Below are 22,870 nucleotides of genomic sequence, written 5' to 3' on the forward strand. Positions count from 1 at the left end.
GACTTAGGCTATACGGAATGTAGTGAAATGAGACACAGGACAACGTCTCATAATTGGATAACATCACAATTGAAGTAAATGAGAGGATTATAAACAGTGAGTCACAGGTAGCAAATGTGTTTAATAACCGTGCCTTAAATATGAAGGAAGGTATAGGGCAAATAGTTCAAGAGGAAAAGAGCAGTGTGTTGAAAAAGAAACTTTCATAAAATTCAGTCATATGAATGTATCGCCAACTTCTGATTATGAAATCAAGAAAATTATATATTCTCTCAAAAATAAAAGCTAATTGGGATTTGATAATGTTTCTGACAGATTACTAAGGATTTGTTGCCACATAACAAGCCCAATGTAACGAATCACTAACTCAAGGTATTTTTGCAGAGAGATTAAAATCTGCCATTGTTAAACTGCTCTATAATAAAGGTGACAGGAAAGATGTCAATGACTACTGACCTGTTTCACACCTCACATAATTTTCCAAAATTTTGGAGAAGTTGATGTTTTCTACAATCCCACCTGAGCAACAATAATACCCTCAGTAGATCACACTTTGGATTCCAGAAGAGGTGCTCTATTGCGAATGCCTTTTACTCATTCGTTCACCAAATTTTGCACAATCTTCCGTATAATATACCACAAGCAGATTTAGCTCTTTTTGCACATGACGCAAGTATTGTAATCAGTCCAAGCATACGTACAATAAATAGTAAACAGTGTTCTTAAAAGTATCATTGACTGGTTTTCTGTGAGTGCTCTCTCACTCAATTTTAAAAAGATACAACATATTCAATTCTAGGTGCTACTCTGATAAGTGTAACACGTAGTGGGGAAATAATAAATAGGGTGGAAACTTCAAAATTTTTAGGCATCCATATTGATTGGAATTTAAACTGGAAAAGGTAGTTGGCTGAGCCAATGGAGTTGAGAGGGAGTAGGGAAGGACACAGTGAGGTGGAAGTGGGAAAGAACCAAATCTTTGGAGAAATAACTGTGTGGCCACACAACAGGAGAAAAATAGCAAAAAGAGATGTAGGAAGATGGAGGGGAGGGGAGTGGTGAGTGGGAGGAAAGAGAAAGGGGACAGTAGTGGATGGAGGGGGGGGAGAGAGAGAGAGAGAGAGAGAGAGAGAGAGAGAGAGAGAGAGAGAGAGAGAGAGAGTGGTGGGAGAAGGCAGTGTATGAGGAGTAGTGGGAGTGGCATGGAGAGAAGGGAAAAAGTACGGTGAGGCAATGGCAGCAGCTTAGGAGAGATGTAGGCTTTCAATACTAAATCTTGCTGTGGTTACAGGAGGGAACATCTGGGTTTTTGTGTGGTTGTGTATGTGAAAGTGTGTACTTCGGCTAGAAAAAGAGCAATTGCTTGAAATCTGGTGTGATTGCTGTTTTCTGTTACATGTTTCTGTGTTCCATTCATTGATCCACTGTAGGTGAGTGAATTCCTTTCCCTTATTTTACATGTCGCTCCACACAGGAATTTACATGATTGTTAAACTAGAAACTCCTAAAACAACCTAGTTCAGCCACTTTTGCACTTAGAATCATTGCAAATCGGGGGGAGATATCAGTAAGTTGACATAATTTAATTCAATAATGTCTTGTGGAATATTGTTCTGTGGGAATCTCATCTCTGAGAATGAAAGGCTTCAATGTTCATAAACATGATGTAAGGGGGACATGAGGTGCTTGTCTATTATGATCTTGTAGGTATTAAGTGTTAGGAGTTGGGCATGGATGATTACTGCTTCACAGTACATTTATCTCCTGATGAAATTAGTTGTAAATAATACTCTGCTATTCAAAAGGGACAATGATGTACATTATTACAATACCAGAAGGGAAGATACATTATTTACTCCACATTAAGGGGCTCAGGAAACGTTCAAAATAATGAAATGTTCAATTTTTACTTTTTTGCATTTTAAAAATCTACAGACTTTCCCCTTTCAATTGATATATAATTTATTCAGTTCAGAAGACGACAATATTTTTAAAATATGTTCTGCATGGACGTGATCCACTGTGGTGCTGTTAAACTGCTGTCAAATGTTGTACTTGTGAATCTACATGCTCATCATGTACATTTTAGTGATGAGAGACAAAAAAAGTGTTTCAAAATAAGTGTTGTGGCTAACCCGTGATAGTTTGATATATATATTGCTTGCTCGATTGTCACATGTTGCGTGTTTATTTACTCTTTTTAACCCTGAAAATATTCGCAATGAATTCTGTTCGTTGAAGATTGTGTTTTATCGAAAGATAATCATGGGTAAACGTAAAAGTGCCTTTAAATGCTCTGAAGATTTTTAAGAAAAAAAGAAATGTTGGAAAGCCAAAGATAGGTATTATTACTGTAAACAATAAATACGATAACCAGGTTTGTGAGCCTAACATTGCTGCCCATTGCATTAAAAATGAGAAAGAAAGTACTTAGCAGAAGAAGCTTGGTTCAGTTAATGAAAAGTGTGGGCGAATTGGAATTTTTGCAAACTGTGCAAGATGTATTCAGTGTAGTGAAGTAGGTCTGGAACACTCCATAAAAAATCACGTAGGACTTTCCAGTGAAATGGATCTACAGTATGGTAAGTGTTCATACATGACCATCTTTTGAAACAGTGTTGCTGTAATTCCAAATGAAGAAAATGATAGCGAAATCTATGAACACGTTAGATTTGTTTTTTATAACTAAAACAGCCAAAATAAATTTGGAAAGACATGTGGACGGGAAAAGATCTCAAGGAAGACCTCGAACCCGATGGATAGACTTGATCAAGGCCGATCTAGTGACCAGAGGATGGGCAGTGGATGATGTTCTCCATGAACAGGTGTATCTGGACAGGACAAAGTGGAAGATGCTCATTAGCATTACCCAGGAAACTTGAACTGGATGATGATGATGATACGCCTTGCATACAATTAGTGAGGGTACTACTGCAGGTACAGTTTTCTGTGACATGGTGAATCTTCCAAATCCCGAATTATAATAGATTTATAGTGTCTGAAATATGATCTATGAAGGAAGCTGTGGAAGGGACAGTAATAGAAAACAGTTGTAATAGAGACTTGATTGCAGCATTCGATGGTGCCTGGCATAAATGGGAACACAAATCTCTTCGTGGTGAAGTATCTGCCTCCAGTATGTATAAGTTTTAGATGTAGCAGTAATATCTAAAAATTACAGTGTCCACAAAAAAATGAGGTATACATGAAAATAATTGTACAGCTAATGAAGGTGACAATAGTGGTGGAATGGAAGTGTCGGGTGTTGCTAGTATATTTCAGCATTCTGTTGCATGTGATAAAGTGCGATATGTGAGTTACCTTTGTGACAGTGATTCTAAAAGTTTCAAACATATTGAAGGACTGGTGCCCTATGGTGGTGATGTTGTAATGTGGAAATTTGAGTGTACTGGCCACATACAGAAACGAATGGGACCAAGATTTCGGTGACTAAAAGCTTCGTACAAAAAGCCAAAACTCGGTGATGGTAAAGGTTGTATGGGAAGGGAAGGTTAATTGACAGTGTAAGTGACAAAATATAGACCTATTATGGAATGACTATTAGCCAAAACACACACAGCTTAGATGAAATGAAGAAGTGTATTTGGGCTCCTTCTTTTTTTTTTTTCAAACAATGAAAGTCTCCATCATTACTTGTGTTCCAAAGGAGAAAGCAGTTGGTGTAAGTACAACAAGAGATTGCCAGCTGGTGAAGTGTACACTCATAAATATAGTCTGCCTGATGCGGTAATGGAAGTGATAAAACCTATTTTCTGAGACTTAGCAGCACCTGAACTGTTGAAAAAGTGTATTTATGGAAAAACTCAAAACACCAACAAAAGTGTAAATAGTGTTATATGGTCAGGAATCCCCAAGACTGTGTTTGTTGGAATACGAACACTTAACTTTGGTGTGTATGATGATGTTGTTGCTTTTTATGATGGCAACATTGCAAGGTGCCAAGTCTTTCGAAATATGGGAATGAAAATAGGCTTCCACATGGTATGAATGATGCTTGCTTTAGACGGGGAATGCCTTAGGGCTGCTGGCAGGGCTGTAAAAGCCTAGAAATACAAGCCAGACTAAACAGGAGGAGGACAAAGAGAAAGCTGGAAGAGGAGCTTGCAGAAGATGAAGATAATCCATCCTATGGACCTGGAATGTATTAAAAACGTAAATCAAACTTTGTCGTTCTATTCCCAAAAGTTTTATTTTTTCATACAAATTACATGTATTGTCAGGATCTACCAAACCAACTTGCTTCAAATTTTCAGGAAATGTTACAGTCCCTTCTGCATAACTTAACACAGCCTTTCTCCAAAAACCTGCATGTTGTTGAATTTGTAAACAAAAAGGCACAAAAAGTAGTGGATTTTCATTACAACAAAAAAATTAATCTCTACCAACTAAATTTGTATTTTTAAAAAAAAACCTTGTTAAGTTGTATCCAATACTCCAGTAAATAACCTGTAAAAATTTGGACTCCTAGCTCAAATAATTTCTGAGAAAACGTGTAATTAATGAGTGCTATTTTAACATTGGAATGATAGGGCTTTCTGGAGCCCCTTAAGGTTGTCCTTCAGCTCAAAAATGCTGCAGCCAAAATTTTTGATCACTTACCCATTGATATAGCATATCTGACAGATAGCAAAATGAAATTTGAAAACAAACTGAAAAAGTTTCTCTTTGATAACCCCTCCCATTTTGTAGAATAATTTCTATTATTTTAATGTGTAAAAGGTGGTGGGTAGGAATTTCTAACTCACATCTTTATGTTAAAAAGAAACTTGTAAGGATCAACAGATTGACATATTTATTAATTAATTTGTGATGTGAATATAACGTGACTTGTTCCACGTTATTGCTGTTTATTGTGCAAATGATCCATGGAACATGAATCTAACTAACTGATTAATTTGCCGCCACAACAAAGATTGAAAATAGAGATGAGAGTACCGTTATCACATCTGAGCTGCTTCACTCTCCCACACAGTAAGGCGTTACCTTGTCTGAAATGTATGTATGATTGAATTAAAAGTACCATCACCATTGGTTTTAAATAATGTACTGCTGCTCCTTGTTTGAAGGTGCAGGTAAACTGTGCCTCTTCTTCGTACGTGGGCTCTCTCTCTTCCTCAGCTTCTATGCTGGCAGCTATAAAGCTTTCTCAGATCCATTGTGCTACTAAATGACTGAAAGCATTGTTCCAGAAATATTCATATATTGACCCTTAGTTTACAACCAGGAAACATTCCATAATGCTTCGAACTTACTCGTGCATTAGAGTATTACATATGTTTTGTCTGACGTATCGATATACTCGTAATGATAGTTGATAACTCTTCATCTCCCTTCTCGTGGTGATTTCAGCATTTTTATGAACCGTTCTCTTCCGTGGCTTACCTTGCTTCTCTTAGCCAAATTTAGTGGTTCTAGGCAGCCTTTTATAGCTTGAATCTTTTCTGGGTCAAGTTGTATACCCTTAATCACACCATATGTCCTAGAGATTTCAGCTCATCCCTGCCAAAATGAGACTTTGCTAGTTTTGTTGTTCTTCCTTTCTTCCGTAATCATTTTTCAGTTCAGTTATATTAAATAATGCGCAGTGCCCTCCCTGGTCTTGGAAATGAGTAGCAGTTTGGCTACTTCTGTAATTATTTCTTGTACTAGGTCACCATTTAAGGAGTTGTCTGGAGCGTGGATAAAAACCACCACAAATATATTAAAACCAAAAAATACTAGGGCTACATAAAATTGATCAGATTTTTCTTCAAATTAAAAAGGCTGTGTATGCTCTATATTCTTTGTGAAGTGTACCTACCTGTAACCTGTGTTAAGTCCATAGAACTAAAACAGAAGTGGCTTCCTCAGGCTTGGACAACAATTCTTCTGTACTCACTCACACTCACCAATTGAAACACCTCCTGCGTGTATTTCCACCACCAACAAAGGATTATCGTATACATTTAAGCTGCATTCAATAGAACCTTTGTCAGTAATACATTGTATCTTCTTGAACTGCCACATTTAAAACTCATTGGTATAGGATATAGTTTGTAAAAGAAAAGCTTCTCATCCATTATCTTAAATATACACACATACTTGCTAATTACCCTTTGTTTATCTTAATATACTTTTTATATGTGGATAGTATGTTTTGTAATTCCTGAGACTTTGTGAATTGTACTGATTCTTCCATAACCATAATCTGATCTCTACTATTACTACTACTACTACTACTACTACTACTATTACTATTACTATTACCACCACCACTACAACAACATTAGCTTTAGCCACCAGATGAATATGTGCCATCCTTTGCTATTCCTATATACAGGTGTCTGAATTATTCTCAAAAGATACCATATAGTGTACATTTCCACCATACTCTATTTGCATTGAAATCAAGAAATGCTTTATGGTCACATAGCAATGCAGCCCTAAGAGTGCTTCTAACTTTAGATGTGGCACAATTACAGCTTTTGATGGACAGCATTTATTATTGTATGTAGTGTCATCTCTTCCTTTACAGGCTTTCCTTTACTTCTTGTTGTGCCTAAAACATATAGGCTTTTCTTTACTTTCAGTTATGTCTATGACGTAAACTTCAGTTACTGGGAGTGTTGGGCACACATAGTTACTATGTATGGTTACCATTAGTTCCCCCTCGTGAGCCGTGGACCTTGCCGTCGGTGGGGTGGCTTGTGTGCCTTAGTGATACAGATAGCCATGCAATGACAATGGAAGGGTATCTGTTGAGAGGCCAGACATATGTGTGGTTCCTGAAGAGGGGCAGCAGCCTTTTCAGTAGTTTCAGGGGCACCAGTCCGGATAGTTGACTGATCTGGTCTTGTAACATCAACCAAAATGACCTTGCTGTGCTTGTCCTGTGAATGGCTGAAAGCAAGGGAAACTACAGCTGTAATTCTTCCCAAGGGCATGTGTGTCTACTGTACGGTTAAATGATGATGGCTTCCTCTTCTGTAAAACAGCTCTGTTTCTGGGCGGGGATTACCCAGGAGGTCCTTGTCATCAGGAGAAACGAAACTGGCATTCTACAGATCGAAGCATGGAATGTTAGATTCCTTAATTGGACAGGTAGGTTATAAAATTTTAAAAGGGAAATGGATAGGTTGAAGTTAGATATAATGTGAATTAGTGAAGTTCGGTGGCAGAAGGAACAGGATTTCTTTTCAGGTGACTACAGGGCTATAAATACAAAATCAAGCACAGGTAATGTAGGAGTGGGTTTAATAAGGAATAAGAAAATAGGAACATGGGTAAGCTACTACAAACAGCATAGTGAATGCATTATCATAGCCAAGATAGACATGAAGCCATGCCTACTACAGTAATATAAGTTTATATGCCAACTAGCTCCAAAGATGATGAAGAGATTGAAGAAATGTATGAGGCGGTAAAAGAAGTTATTCAGATAGTTAAATGAGGTAAAATTTGATTGCGATCGGTCACTGGAATTTGATAGTTGGAAAAATTGTTGGTGAATACGGACTTGGACAAAAGAATGGAAGAGGAAGCTGCTTGGTAGAATTTTGCACAGAGCACAATTTAATCATCACTAACACTTGATTCAGCAATCATAAAAGAAGGTTTTCCAGGGGCATATGTGGACTCTGACCCCAATTTATTGGTTATGAACCATAGATTAAAGCTGAAGAAATTGGAAAAAGGTTGAAAATTAAGGAGATGGGCCCGGATAAGTTGAAAGAACCAGAGGTTGCTGAGAGTTTGAGAGGGAGTGTTAAGCAACAGTTGACTGAAACATAGGAAAGGAATACAGTAGAAATGGATAGCTTTGAGATGAAATAGTGAAGGCAGCAGAGGGTCAAATGGTTAAAAAGACAAGGCAGAGTAAAAATCCTTGGATAACACAAGGGATATTGAATTTAACTGATGAAAGGAGAAAATATAAAAATGCAGCAAATGAAATGGGCAAAAGCGAATATAAACATCTAAAAAAATGAGAGTGACAGGAAGAGCAAAATGACTAAGCAAGAATGGCTAGGGGACAACTGCAAGGATTTAGAAGCACATTTCACTAGTGGAAAGATAGATACCGCTACATTAAAATTAAAGAGACATTTGGGGAAAAGAGGAGCAGCAGTATGAGTATCAAGTGCCAGATGGAAAACCAGTTCTAAGCAAAGAAGGGGAAGGTGAAAGGTGTAAGGAGTATATAGAGGATCTATACAAGGGAGATAAACTTGAAGGCAGCATGATAGAAAGTGAAGTGGACATAGTTGAAGATCAGATGGGAGAAGTGATACTGTGAGGAGAATGTGACAGAAATCTGAAAGATCTAAGTTGAAATAAGGCCTCAAGAGTAGATGACATTCCATCAGAACTATTGATAGTCTTGGGAGGGCCAGCCATGAAAAAACTCTTCCATCTGGTGTGCAAGATGTATGAGTCAGGCGAAACACACACTGACTTCATGAAGAATGTAATCATTAAAAAAAGGGGGTGGGGGGTGCTTGCTGACAGATGTGAAAATTACAGAACTATCAATTTAATAAATCATGGTTGCAAAATACTAACACGAATTATTTTCAGAAGAATGGAAAAACTGATAGAAGCCAACCTCGGGGAAGATCATTTTGGATTCCGGAGAAATGTAGAAACACGCAAGGCAATACTGACCCTATGACTTATCGTGGATGTAGACTTTGAAAAAGCTTTTGACAGTGTTGGCTGGAATACTCTCTTTGAAATTCTTTAGGTAGTGGGAGTAAAATACAGGGAGTGAAAAGCTATTTACAACTTTTACAGAAACCAGGCAGCAGCTACACGAATTGAGGGGCATGAAAGGGGAGCATTGGTTGAGAAGGAAATGAGGCAGTGTTGTAGCCTAGACACACCCCCCCCCCCCACCCCCCCACCCCCCACCCCCCACACCCCTCCGAAGATATTCAGTTTGTACATTGAACAAGCAGTAAAGGAAACAGAAGAAAAATTTAGAGTAGGAATTAAGGTTCAGGGATAACAAACAAAAACTTTGAAGTTTGTGTTGTCATTGTAATTATGTCAGAGACAGTGCAGGACTTTGAAGGGCAGTTGAATGGAATGGACACTGTCTTGAAAGAACGATATAAGATGATTATAAGCCAAAGTAAAACAAGGATAATGGAATGTAGTCGAATTAAATCAGATGATGCTGATGGAATTAGATTAAGAAATGAGACAATTAAATTGGTAAATGAGTTTTGCTGTTTGGGCAGCAGAATAACTGTAGTAGTAGAGAGCATATAAAATGTAGACTGACAATGGCAAGAAAACAAGAAAAGCATTTCTGAAAAAGATAAATTCGTTAACATTGATTATAGATTTAAGTGTTAAGAATTCTCTTCTGAAAGTATTTGCCTGGAGTGAAGCCATGCATGGAAGTGAAACACAGATGGTAAACAGCGTAGACAAAAAGAGAATTGAAGATTAGACGGGTAGATCATATAACTAATGCGGAGGTACTGAATATAATTGGGGAGACAAGAAATTTGTGGCACACGTTGACCAAAAGAAGGAATTGCTTGATAGGACAAATTGAGGCATCATGGAATCACAAATTTAGTATTGGAGGGAGGTGTTGGGGAAGGGGAGGGGGTAAAAATAGTAGAAGGAGACCAACAAATAAATACAGTATACAGATTCAGGAGGAGGTAGTCTGCAGTAGTTATTTGGAGATGAAGAGGTCTGCTGTTGACTGCCGTAGTACTATAACAACTTCGTCGAACAAAACCAAAAAACTCTGATTGTCAAACCTACTTCCACAAAATACACCACCACCACCACAATAAATAAAAATCAGCTTGGATTAAATACAATTAACCAAACAATGCTTGCATAGATTGCCCTGTCATGATGCTGATGGGAAGGTGGATCAATGTTATGGTGAACATTGTTGTTGTAAGTGGGTCCACAGCTAAAGCTGCCATTGCTGTAGGTTGATGAGCTGCAGACATGATCATTGTCGGCTGCTGGGGCATTGTTGTGGATCTGATGACCAGTTATAGTCCTTAGAAACTGCAGTTGACAATCTTCTGGTTAGTGGATGTTCTGAATTCTTTGACATAGTGGATGGACACTATGGACTTGGTGACTTTAAAACCAAAAATCCTCCCAACATGGTACCTGATTATCCAGGCTATACTACAGGTAAGGAGTGCAGCAACCAATGTTGGTTGTCCAAATTGGAAATTAATATTTTAATTTTGTCTTTCTGCAATTGCTCTATAAGCTGTTTTGAGCAGTTTGTTTTGTAGAAAGGTACCTTTCCATATTCTATTCCTTCACAACCGATAGTGATTCATTACATGACAAGCGGACAGGTTTATATTTGTACGTGGTGAAGAAATAATCCTTCATCCATTTTTCGTGGAATTGTTGACATTTAGCACATACTTTTCTCTCCTTAACCCCATACAGTTTGCGAATAAATTTAGTAAAGATGCATCTGAAAATTTGCATGAAATTAACAAACAACTAGCACAGAACCTTACAGATGGACCAACAACAGATAACTATTAGGTTGGTGCATAAGTTCACAGCATTTTTGTTTTGCAAGTTGGTATTTCAGTTGCTATGGATTTATCAGTTGTCATAATTTATTTGTAGTTCACTGTTGCTATTTGAGTTTACATATTGTCATTCCTGTGCAGGCTAGAAGATGGTGTACCAAGTTGAGAAATCGGAGCATTTCTGACATATCATTCTGTTTGGGTTCAGTAGAGGGCTGACAGTAGTGGAGGCAGCCAGAGATATTTGCTCTGTGTATGAGGATAATGCCATTGGACAGAGCATGGCAAGAAAATGGTTTTCTGGTGTATCATTTTGACATTAGTGACTCTTCGCTTTCAGGAAGACTTTCGAGGTTTCATGAAGATTGTTTCAAAGCATTAATCCACAAGATCCACATCATTCTATTTGAGAGCTGGCAGATGTGATGAGCTTTGATCGTTCCACCATTTTGTGACATTTGCTAGCTATTGGGAAGCTTCCAAGATTGGGTGTATGGGTACCACATGCTCTAAGCTCAAATCACAGAAATCAGCGGGTAGCCTAAATGCATCTTTGCTTGCTCGTCATCAGTTGGCTTGTGAACAAAACCGACCATTCCTGTCCTGTCTTGTTACTGAGAAGTGTTGTTTTTGTGCTACCATAAGGAAAAGAAAGAAATGTTTGAACCCAAAAAAAGTACTTGCACCCATCTACAAAAGATAATGTTATGCATCTGGTGGAACAGCGATGATGTAGTGTACTACGAATTGCTTCCCCTAGGTGTAACCATCACTGCAGACATGTATTGTAAACAACTTAGACGTCTGCAAACTGAGGCGTCTGCAAACTGAGGCGTCTGCAAACTGAGGCGTCTGCAAACTGAGGCGTCTGCAAACTGAGGCGTCTGCAAACTGAGGCGTCTGCAAACTGAGGCGTCTGCAAACTGAGGCGTCTGCAAACTGAGGCGTCTGCAAACTGAGGCGTCTGCAAACTGAGGCGTCTGCAAACTGAGGCGTCTGCAAACTGAGGCGTCTGCAAACTGAGGCGTCTGCAAACTGAGGCGTCTGCAAACTGAGGCGTCTGCAAACTGAGGCGTCTGCAAACTGAGGCGTCTGCAAACTGAGGCGTCTGCAAACTGAGGCGTCTGCAAACTGAGGCGTCTGCAAACTGAGGCGTCTGCAAACTGAGGCGTCTGCAAACTGAGGCGTCTGCAAACTGAGGCGTCTGCAAACTGAGGCGTCTGCAAACTGAGGCGTCTGCAAACTGAGGCGTCTGCAAACTGAGGCGTCTGCAAACTGAGGCGTCTGCAAACTGAGGCGTCTGCAAACTGAGGCGTCTGCAAACTGAGGCGTCTGCAAACTGAGGCGTCTGCAAACTGAGGCGTCTGCAAACTGAGGCGTCTGCAAACTGAGGCGTCTGCAAACTGAGGCGTCTGCAAACTGAGGCGTCTGCAAACTGAGGCGTCTGCAAACTGAGGCGTCTGCAAACTGAGGCGTCTGCAAACTGAGGCGTCTGCAAACTGAGGCGTCTGCAAACTGAGGCGTCTGCAAACTGAGGCGTCTGCAAACTGAGGCGTCTGCAAACTGAGGCGTCTGCAAACTGAGGCGTCTGCAAACTGAGGCGTCTGCAAACTGAGGCGTCTGCAAACTGAGGCGTCTGCAAACTGAGGCGTCTTGCAGACGCAATCCAAGAACAATGATCTGGAAGACTGTGTGAAGTGATGCTGCTCCGTGATAACACACGCCTGCATTCTGCTAGAGTAACATGAAACACCACACAGGAGTTGGGTTGGGAAGAACTTCCACACCCAACTCATACACCTGATATTGCGCCATTTGATTTTCACCTTTTCCACACTCTATCGAACGACCTTCAAGGAGCTTCCTTTCTGGAAGAAAATGCTCTCTGAACATGGCTTGACGAGTTCTTCATGTCAAAACCATGTGATTTCTACAGTTGCAGAATCAAAAAATTACCCCAGCATTGTAAACAGTGAAGGAGAATATATTATTGATGACTAAAGTCTCTGTTATGTGTTTCTGTTGTGTTTATTAAACTTATGGAAAAACATTACGAACATGTGCACCAATCCAATAGATTGCTCATGAGATTATGGTCCCAACTTCCATTATTCAAATCGGCACATTTCACAAGTAGTTGGTAAATTTTGTGCCATTGTCACCAACTACCAATGTCTACGATCTGTCAGCATGTAGCACAGACGTAGGCAGAAAGCAGTAAATAACGTGTGTGTGTGTGTGTGTGTGTGTGTGTGTGTGTGTGTGTGTGTCAACACTGATATAGAGGTGAAAATACTTCTCCCTGCACCTCCGCACCTCCTTAATGTAGTAAACTGTTTCCCCCAATCTCCGCATCCATTTGAACTCATGGGTCATAACTTTGCTTTAAGACAGATAAACTGTTTCTCTTTGTTGAAATCCAGTGATGGCGAAATGGCATTGTGCAAACACAGTATAAGAAAAATTTTCACTGGTCTGCATCATGAACTGCAAACCCGAGACAAGCTGAGCATCGGTGAAAATATCTGAAAATGTGTCAAAGGAAACTCTCTCTCTCTCTCTCTCTCTCTCTCTCTCTCTCTCTCTTAAAGGGCAGTGCCATTTGTCAGAATGTTTAGTTGCATTGCAGTGCAACATTGTTGTGTTGCTCAGGTTGTGAAAGAGGTATGTAGCTCTCAACCTCATGCGAGTTGCACATGGAGCAAATGAATATGATACACCTGCTGGCATGCAGCCCCTGGAGCATCTGCTTCAATTTGTGCGTGTCTCTCTTTCAAATGGGCATGTTTTCATCTGCATCTGGTGTTTAGTCTGAAAACCACTGTGAAGTGCATGACAAAGCGTTTGTCCCATGGTACCAGTTATTTATGTAAGGAGCATGAGAAGAATGATTTAAAGGCCACTGTACGTGCTGTAATTAATCTAATCTTGTCCTCATGATCCCTTTGTGAGTGGTTCATATGAAGTTACAGAGTATTTGTTGAGTTCTCAGTTAACAATGGTTCTCAAAACATTGTAAGTAGGCTTTCCCAAAGTTTGCTCATCTTCCTCTTGGCAATCTCTAAGTATTAGAAACATGTAAGTTTGTAAAAAGTAGTACTACTAAATTAAATAAAAATGTGAATGTTCATGATCATAGTACAAGACGAAAAATGAAACTGTGTTCGAAGTATGTGTATCTCCATTTTCAATAACTCACCACTTAACCAAGGCATCCAAGTATAAAACTGTCTCCCACCAGAACTAAGGAACAGGAAATCTCTGCCTTTGTGTAATATGACTATGAAAACCTTCCTGTTTAATCATTGCTTTTACACAGTATTTGAATTTTGGCCCATATGTGTGAAAATAAATATGAAACCAGTTGCAGGAATGAATTTTATACAAGAAATAAACATTAATGTAAAATATATGTAAAAAGTTTTTGTGTTTATACCATCTAAAAATATGCAGATTGTTTGGCGAGCCACCAAGGAAACGGTATTATTTAATCAGTCACAAAAGAGTGCGCAGTCTATTCTATAACCTGTATTACCATTGTCCAGTCAATGTGTTCAGTGCTACGCACAACCTGTATTTCATTTTACCTGTATGTGCTGCTCTATAAAGTATTATGTGCCATAAATTGTGTTTATTCTTGCTATATCACACATGCCTGGTTGCATAATTGAATAATCTAATTCAATTATGCAATCAGGCATGTGTCCTACAGCAAGAATAAACACAGGTTATAGAATAGACTTACCATTCTTTTGCAATAGATTAAATAATACTGCTTCCTTGGTGGCTTGCCAGAGTGCAAAAGGTGCTGACCCAGGTGGCCTCTATAAGCAGGCTTGTGAACTGTATGGATGCGCACTCTCACAAATTGCGCACATCATGAGTGAAGGAACATCAGTCCACCCTTCTAGGGAGCTGCAAAACTACATACATACACTAGGCACAGAAAAATGCATGGTACAAAAAAAAATGCATGGTACAGAAGAAATGCATGGTACCAAAAAAACCACTGGTACCAAATACCGAAAAATCATTGGTACCGTGGGGGGCGGGGGGAGTACACTGATCCCACAAGCCACTCTGAGATTACAAGTCACGGAAGACATGAATGATAGCACTGACATCCAACATGCCGAACGACTGCTGCTGCTGCACCATGTGGTTGGCAGTCACCGGTGAGTAGGAATAGAAGTGATGAGGTGGCGGGTTGGTGTGCCATCCTCCCTATTGTGAGAGTCCATAGGGCAGAACCAGGGAAGGCATCTCAATAGGGATGTCCTCGTTGAGGTCAGCAGTCAGTGCCGGAGGCATCCATGGGGCTGCTGGAGACGACAGCTGCACAGGACTTGGCAATGGAGGTGGTGGCGGCTGGAGTTTCAGGTGCAAAGGTGGTGGAGGGTCTGCACCAGCAATGGCAGCTGAGCAGTGGGGCGAGAGACAGTGATCTGCCAGGCAGCAATCCCGCTGTGGCGCGAACCGGACCGTCTACGATACAGGAAGAGACATCGGCAGTGGTGGGCTCTCTGGAACAGACCCCACCGTGTGCAGCTGCAGCTGGTTGAAGTAACGGAATGTCTGCCTGTCACGAGTGCAGACGACTGACTAGTTTGTGTCACCAAATCCTATTTGCCTATGTCATATGTCACTCTGATCTTGTTCTCTGTTATACCACATAGTTCTGAATTATTGCCAAAAACGTCTTTCCTGCTTTTTAGTAGGTGCATGATGTTCTACTTCGGTATGTGTCGCATGCTCTGTTCTACAATTCTTACTGCTCACTTCTTGCTAGAAATTCCTCTCCTCCTCCTCCTCGATGGTGATTATGTTTCTTACGAAGACGGCACATGATGTGTCATTAGTCCTCATTGCTTCTGCCTACCCACAACCCATTTTTAAAATCTGCCTTGTTAGGAGGGTTTGATATGTGTGACATTCATTTCTGTTCCCTGTGCATTTTTTACCTCTATATTTACGTGGCACGTATACTGCCACTCGTTTGGTATTATTACAGCTTTTTCATGATATGACTTTCTTCCCCACAATGTTCACAAATTACTACTTGTTTATTGCAATGTCTTGCCAAATGTTGGCATTGAACACACTGCCCCACTACTAGATAGTCTTTCACTGAAAGTGAACAAAACCCAAGATATACTTTTTGTCGCTTCATGAGAGTTTTCTAACCTCAGGGCTCACTTCAATATCTTAATGGACCAGTTTTCTTCCACTTAGTCCTGTCCTGAATCATACTGTAAAGCCGGTTTCGAAGCTTTCCTTAGTTCATCTTCAGGGTTCTGCACGAATATTGCGTCTTTTAGTGCCTTTGCATCTGTGTCCTCTGGGAAGTCATATGGTATCATTAAAGGTCTCTCTGCTTTCTAAATAGAAACAAAGAAACTCATCCTGATTGAATGCAGTGTCCTGCCTGATCTGAAGGCAATATAAGGCGTAGTCACTGGCATGTTGCACAGTCAGCCGGTAATGGATCTGATAATGATAAACGAGAGAGGAAGAGAGCCCACCAGTTGCAAACGATGCACTGCCTTGTCCAACAAGGAAGCCGAAGAGTTAGAAAGAGCAACTAAAGGCTTATGATTCATGATTAAATGGAACTTAGAACTATACAAGGGGACATGAAATTTCTTGAGGGCAAACACAATCACTAAAGCCTCCTTTTCAATCTGAAAATATCCCTGCTCAGGGGGAATTAGTCTTAGAAGTGTAAGCAATGGGTTGTTCAGACCGGTCAGCGTGTTTGTATGCCAGCACCGCACCGATCCCATTCTGAGAGGCATCTGTAGCCATCCGAAATGTTGACCCGGCTGAAAAGTGCTCAGACGTGGGGCGAATTGGAGCTTAGGTTTAAGCAAAGTGACTGCTTGGTCACAAGCTGGGGGACCAGGAAAAAAAAACACACACATAAATGCACTTGCAGAAACTGAGCAACAGTTAATGCAATTGGATAAAAATTTACAGTAGTGTGCTACTTTATTGAGAAACACCTGCAGTTCCTTAATGGAGATCGGCCATGGCAAGGCAACATTTGTGTCGACGTGGCGATGCAACGGTGTGACCCCTGTACAGGTAACCTCAAAACTTAGGTACCCAATTGACTGCTGAAAAAATTGAGATTTGGCAAGATTGCACTTGAGACCCACAGACTGCAAAACAGAAAATGACGGTTGGAGACTTCGAAGGTGGTCTTCAGTGGAAGAACTCAAAACAGTGACATCGTCGAGGTAATTGATGCAGCTGGGCACAGAGGCTGTCAGCTGTTCTAAAAAACACTGAAAAATTGTGGGCATACTAGTGATACCAGAAGGCAAGTTTTGATATTATTATAGGCCGAAAGGTGTATTGACAATGAGAAGACGTCTAGTGGCCTCATCCAAGGGGAGCTGGAGGTACTCTTCTGGCAAATCAATCTTGCAAAAGTAGTGGCTACCTTGTAATTTTGTGAGCAGCTTGTCATGGCGGGGTTAAGGATATGTGTCTTATCATGGACTGTGCATTAATCATGAAACTCAGGTTGCCACAGAGGTGAAGCTTATTCTTTGGCTTCTTAACAGTGACCACTGGTGTAGCCCATTCACTGGAAGAAATAGGCCGAATTACATTGAGTGATGTCAAACGGTCTAATTTGGCCTTGACACAGTCACGCAAAGCAACAGGCACCTGCCATGCCCAAAATAATAAATGAGAGTGGGCAGGCTCTTTCATGATAATATGAGCCTGGAAACCAGTAGCATAACCAAGCCCAGGGGAAAACAGGGACAAAAACTCACAACAGAGGGACTCGAGTTGCTGGTACAGAACTTGATCCTGACACTAAATTTATCTCACAGGCAGTGGAGAAACTGAAAGTGTGAAACACGTCTAACCAAGACAGGTCTGTGGTATGGGAATGATCCACAATAAGGAAGGTGAGAGGGTAAACAACTGATTTTTAAGAGACAGGAACAGAGACCTGATCTAGGGTCAATATCTACTGTTTATTGTAACTAACCAATCCTGTAAATTTGTGTGAGGGGAGGGGAGCCCAAGTCCACATACGTTTCTGTTTTTACTAAAGTCACTGCAGTTTCTGTGTCCACTTGCATTTTTAGCTGTGTGTTAAACACACACAAGTCAATAAAAATTTGTGTAGGGAAACAGTCATCGTAGAGATACTGTTTGTGTCCATCGGTACCACTGTGTCTGCCACGTTTGAAGGGGAGTTACACATCAGTGCAATGTGGACTCTCTTTTGACACTTATTGCAAACAGGCCAATGCTTACAGCACACAGCCTGCTTGTGTTGGACAGAGCATGACGGGCAAGGCGAAAGGGGAGGGGGGGCGGGCACGTGGCCGTTGTTGCGACGTGGCCAGTTGCTACTGTGACCATAACCGACACTGTCCTATGCAATGTTGAGTCGAAGGTTGTACTGCTGCAACGGCTTCCTTGTCATCCCGAACACTTGCAGCGTGCCTAACGTGGGTTGAGTGAGAAACTTCAGATACCTCTCCCCACACAGCAGTCTGATTGCCTGCAGCCCCTGACACTTTAAAGGACTGTGCCATATTGAGCACAGCTGTAAACATCAGATTCGCACAGTGAAGTGCTTTTCAATGGACTTCCCTATCAGGGAATATATCACACAACATGTGATCTGAATAGGATTCGAGATGGTTACTAGTGACAAATTTACAATGATGGCTCGATCCTTGTAATTCTGATGCCCAAGTGTGTAAGATTGGTTTGTGCATTTCTGACAGTGGTAAAATACTATGCGTGCTGCAGTGATATGCGTTCTGTCACAGTTATATGTTGAGAGAAGTTGCACATTTCATCAGATGATAAGCTGACCAGTTCCTGCAAAGACACAAGTTGCCATAACAGCTGATAAATGCGCGGTGAAAACCAGGAAAGAAAGGAAGCCTACACCGATTTGTATTGCCCACGTAAAAAAACTTGGAAATATTGGTGTAACCGTTTTTAGTAGAGTTCCAATTTTCAGCTGATTCATCAAACACCGGGAAGGGCAACAGTTGCACTGATGGGAGAGTAACCCACTGCGAACAGGCAGATGTCACTTGTTTTAGAGCGTTGGTGAGAGCCTGCTGTTGTTCAAAGAAACTTGCTGCTGGGCAATGATATATTGGAGTATTTCTTCCATCGGGATGTTTGCCTGGTGACTTAGCACTGACACTAACATGCGTAGAAAATGTAACCCTCACTTGTCACCAAGATTGCCATAACAAGAACAAAATTGATTTATGGAACATGGTATTTTATGAAGGAACATGTAAGGTACAGTGAAGTACAAGTTATGTTTAGCTCTGAACACATTGACTGAACAACAGTAACACAGGTTAGAGAGTAGGTCGAGCACTCGTTTGCGATCACTTAAATAATACTGTTTCGCTGACGGCTCACCAGAGCACGCCACTGGGACTGACCCTGGTGGCCTTTATAATCGAGCTTGTGGACTGTATGGACGCGTGATCTCTGAAATCACGTGCATCAAGAGTGTACATTACTGTGTTTTGTATATATGTGAGAAAGAAATGGAATGAAAATACTTAATAACTACATAAAATCATGTTTGTATATTCCCATCACATCTCGTTATGTCATCAGACCATCGCATCGTGCTATGAATTGTCCAATATCAGTTGTATGTTTGTGCACCACCATGTGCATGTCTTGTACAAAAATGATTCAAAGGACAAAATAAATGAACAAATAAACAAAAGAGTCTGCCAGCTCAGTTTCTTCAGCATCTCAGTGACACGGTCTACTGTTTGAACAAACTGTGACCATCTGTGCTGCCCTTCTCTGTATACATGCAGTATCCCCTGTTCTTCCAATTTTGTTCGGATCCTACGCACTTGAGAAGTATTCTAGAATGGGTGATGTGAATGATATTTAAGCAATCTCCTTTTCAGACTGATTGCATTTCCAAGTAGTCCAGTGGGGTCATTTATAACTGAAGAACATGAAAAATGAATGGTTATGCATAGGTACAACCATTATTGAGAAACTGTGAAGTAATGTGACAGAAAAACTCAGCACTTTTTACCTTCCAACAATTGGCATCTCTAAGTTACGTTATTTGTAGAGCACTGTATCTGCTTGATGTACCCCTGTGAGCAGCATTTGATCCCTAGCAATCACTTTGTATGTGGTGTGGAAGCATACGGCTATCGTGTTTTGGGCTCACCCTCAGGTGAGCATGCACTTGCTGAGTGTGGTATGACAGGCAAGTGGCCCTGCCACATGGCTGAGGAAATGTGGACTCTGTACTGCTTCATCACAACATAATGGCCCAGCAAGTGGTGAGCCTAGACGTGTTGACTTATGTACAAAAGTAACAATAGTAGATGTTTTGGAGCTGCTAGCTGGCTATTTTTCACCAGCCATTACCAAACTTTTTAAAATATGTCTTGACAGCCTCTTGCTTTCTATATATTGCAAATTATTACATAATGACTGATACTACAGCTATGGCCACCATTGTTGCCAGTTGTTGCAAATTTCTTCATTGAAGGTTTTGAAGATCAGGCTGTACAATCAGCTCCTCTATGTCCAACTTGTTTTTATAGGTATGTGGACAAGCCTCATAGAATGGAGGCATTTCTTCAGTAATCACATGAAAGGCATACATCCAAGCACCAAATTTTCAATGGAAGTGGAAACGGAAGGCAGATTGTCGTTTTTGGATGTGTTGGTTGAATGTTAATTGGATGGATGCCTGGGTCATTGTATACTTAAGCTGTCTCACCCAGATCATTATTTAAATAAGCACAACTTCCCCCATACAGCTCAAAAGCATTCTGTCCTGAGCACTTTGTTATACAGTGCACAGACAGTTTCAGACCATGATCATCTGGAATCTGTATTGGGCCACCTAAAGAATGTGTTCAGAAGAAAAAGGTACAAACCACATCAAATTAGAGCTGCATTTGTTGGTGCAAACCTACCCGGCCAATGGAAGAAGACCAACCACAGCACTCATTCCATTGTGTTGAGTGATCTTGAGCACAATTGGATACATACTATGTAAATATGGTATTAGACCAGTTTTATAACGTCTGTGAGATCCAAAAGATTTGCTGAATCCAGTGAGAATGAGTGTATTTCATAATAGCTGGCATGTACTATGTGAATGTAGCAAAAATTACGTAGGGCAGACAATCCGTATTGTAGCCAAGTTCTGTGCTGAACATAAATGGCACATCAAGTACAGAAATCTTGAGAGAGTAGCGATACTGGAACATAGCCTTATGGAAGGGTTAGAGATCAACTGTAAGGAAATGAAGGCCCTCTCGTGTGCGGCAAGTTACTGGGATTCTATAATGAAATAGAAATTCACATGTGCAATAACAATTGGTGGAGCTTCAGCTGCCAGAGACTGTGATTTTGTGTGTGTGTGTGTGTGTGTGTGTGTGTGTGTGTGTGTGTGTGTGAGGGGGGGGGGGTCTATTTTTGACAAAGGCCCTGTTGGCTGGAAGCTGATTTTGTAACAGTCTTTTCGTTGTGCCTATCTGCAACTCAACGTCTCCGCTATATGGTGAGTAGTCGCTATCCTGGCCATAATATTGTTACATTCCATCCTGAATTTTCCATTGTTTGATTTCAGTAACAAATTTTAGTAAAGATGGTGGTTATAATCTGAGTGGTGCCTGGGGACAAGAACTTGAGCCATCAAAGAAATGCAGCCAAAAACCATGACTTTTAAGGGAGGATGCTATGTGGGGGATTGTCTCCATTCACATTTCATCCTACAATCACACTGGTGGGGGGAGGGGACCAGCTATATTACTGATTTCCTGCTTTTGTGTGTGGGAATCCTGTCCTCTAGATGGCAATTCCAGCCACAAGCCAGAATGCCACTCTAAAAGGTACACACTTTCTTCTCAGCTGTCTGTCATCTCCTGATGAAGAACATGGTGATAATCTTTGAAGTCTTGAGTTCTAACTCCGATTTGATGTATCTGAACACTGAGAAAATTTTATACAAGGATGCCACCATGAAGAACTTAAATTTCAATGTAATGTATTTTGACAAAAGCATGCAAGCCATTTATGATGAATTGTATCAATTTGAAACCAATAATGGTACTTTTTCAATAAAGTAAACCAAAACCTGTGGCTTGTTGCTGTACACCATCAACAATTTATATCACATAACTGCTATGGTCTCCAGTCTTACCTTTATTTGACAGAATTGCATTATTCTGTTGTTTCTTTCATTGTCTAAAGAAATGAATTTATTTTGCAGATTTTTTTCTGATAATATGGATCCACTTGATGGTGACCCACTGTTGGTAAGTGTGCATCATCCTCTATTTTTTGTTTCATCAATGTAACAAAATACTGATTTATATCCTCACAGATAAATCACATAGCATGCAGCAATGGTTGGAAGTCTCTCACTTTTAATTATTTGCATTTGAAAAGCAGATTCATTATGTATGTTTAATTCATCCACATGTGGAAAATGTAACAAAAATAGATTACTTTTATAAATAGCTGTATTGTAGACACACACACACACACACACACACACACACACACACACACGGTTGTTACTTATTTATTTATTTATTTATTTTAAACAGTTTCAGATTATGTGGTGTACAGAACTGTGGCACAACAATTTAAACAATGTTAGTCTTCTGGGGGTTTCAGAAAGAGTCTGCTGTTCTATAAGGGGCGTTCAAAAAGAAACGAGCCAGAGAGGCATAATTACAGAAACCAGTACCTGTATGTTATAAGTATTGACCCTGGCTGTTGAGACATTTGTCCCACTGTGACCAGAGGCGCCGAATGGCTCTCTCTTAAAATTCCCGGTGCTACGATGTGAACCAGTTCCGCATGTACAGTTGGACGTCGTCGTCCACATGAGTGCAGGAAAGGTTATGCTGATATTCATCTTTGACCAAGATGGCACCCTTCTGATATACTTCCTGCAGCATGGGACAACAGTGAATGCCTAGTGTTACTCGCAAACCTTGATCGCTGTTTGGCAAGCGATCAAATCAAAACCATCAAGCAATCTCACCTGTGGGGTTATTCTGCTCCATGATAATGCAAAGCCTCATACGGCCAACACAGTCGCGGCACTCCTGCAGAAATTCAAATGGGAGGTTCTCGGCCACCCTCCATACAGTCTGGACCTCTCTCCCTGTAATTACGCCATTTTTGGTCCCCTTAATAAGGCTCTGAGGGGCAAACGATTCACCTCGGACGACGATGTCCAGTTGTACGTGCAGAACATGTTCACATCGCAGCCCCGGGAATTTTATGAGACAGCCATTCGCTGCCTTGTGTCACTGTGGGACAAGTGT

The 22,870-nt window shown here is 40.6% G+C and overlaps 1 protein-coding gene across 7 annotated transcripts in view; it reads left to right on the plus strand.

Moving 5' to 3' along the window:
• The window catches only part of LOC126480890 (cellular tumor antigen p53-like), a 146,300-nt gene that overhangs the window by 11,144 nt on the left and 112,286 nt on the right, over window positions 1-22,870 (plus strand). For all 7 annotated transcript variants that reach the window (XM_050104282.1, XM_050104280.1, XM_050104283.1 and 4 more), the window contains exon 3: window positions 21,802-21,847. In XM_050104282.1, coding sequence (XP_049960239.1) covers window positions 21,802-21,847 — 46 coding nt within the window. The remainder of the gene's footprint in view (window positions 1-21,801; window positions 21,848-22,870) is intronic.

This window comes from Schistocerca serialis, chromosome 5 (genome assembly GCF_023864345.2).
Source record: "Schistocerca serialis cubense isolate TAMUIC-IGC-003099 chromosome 5, iqSchSeri2.2, whole genome shotgun sequence".
Taxonomy (NCBI): Eukaryota; Metazoa; Arthropoda; class Insecta; order Orthoptera; family Acrididae; genus Schistocerca; species Schistocerca serialis.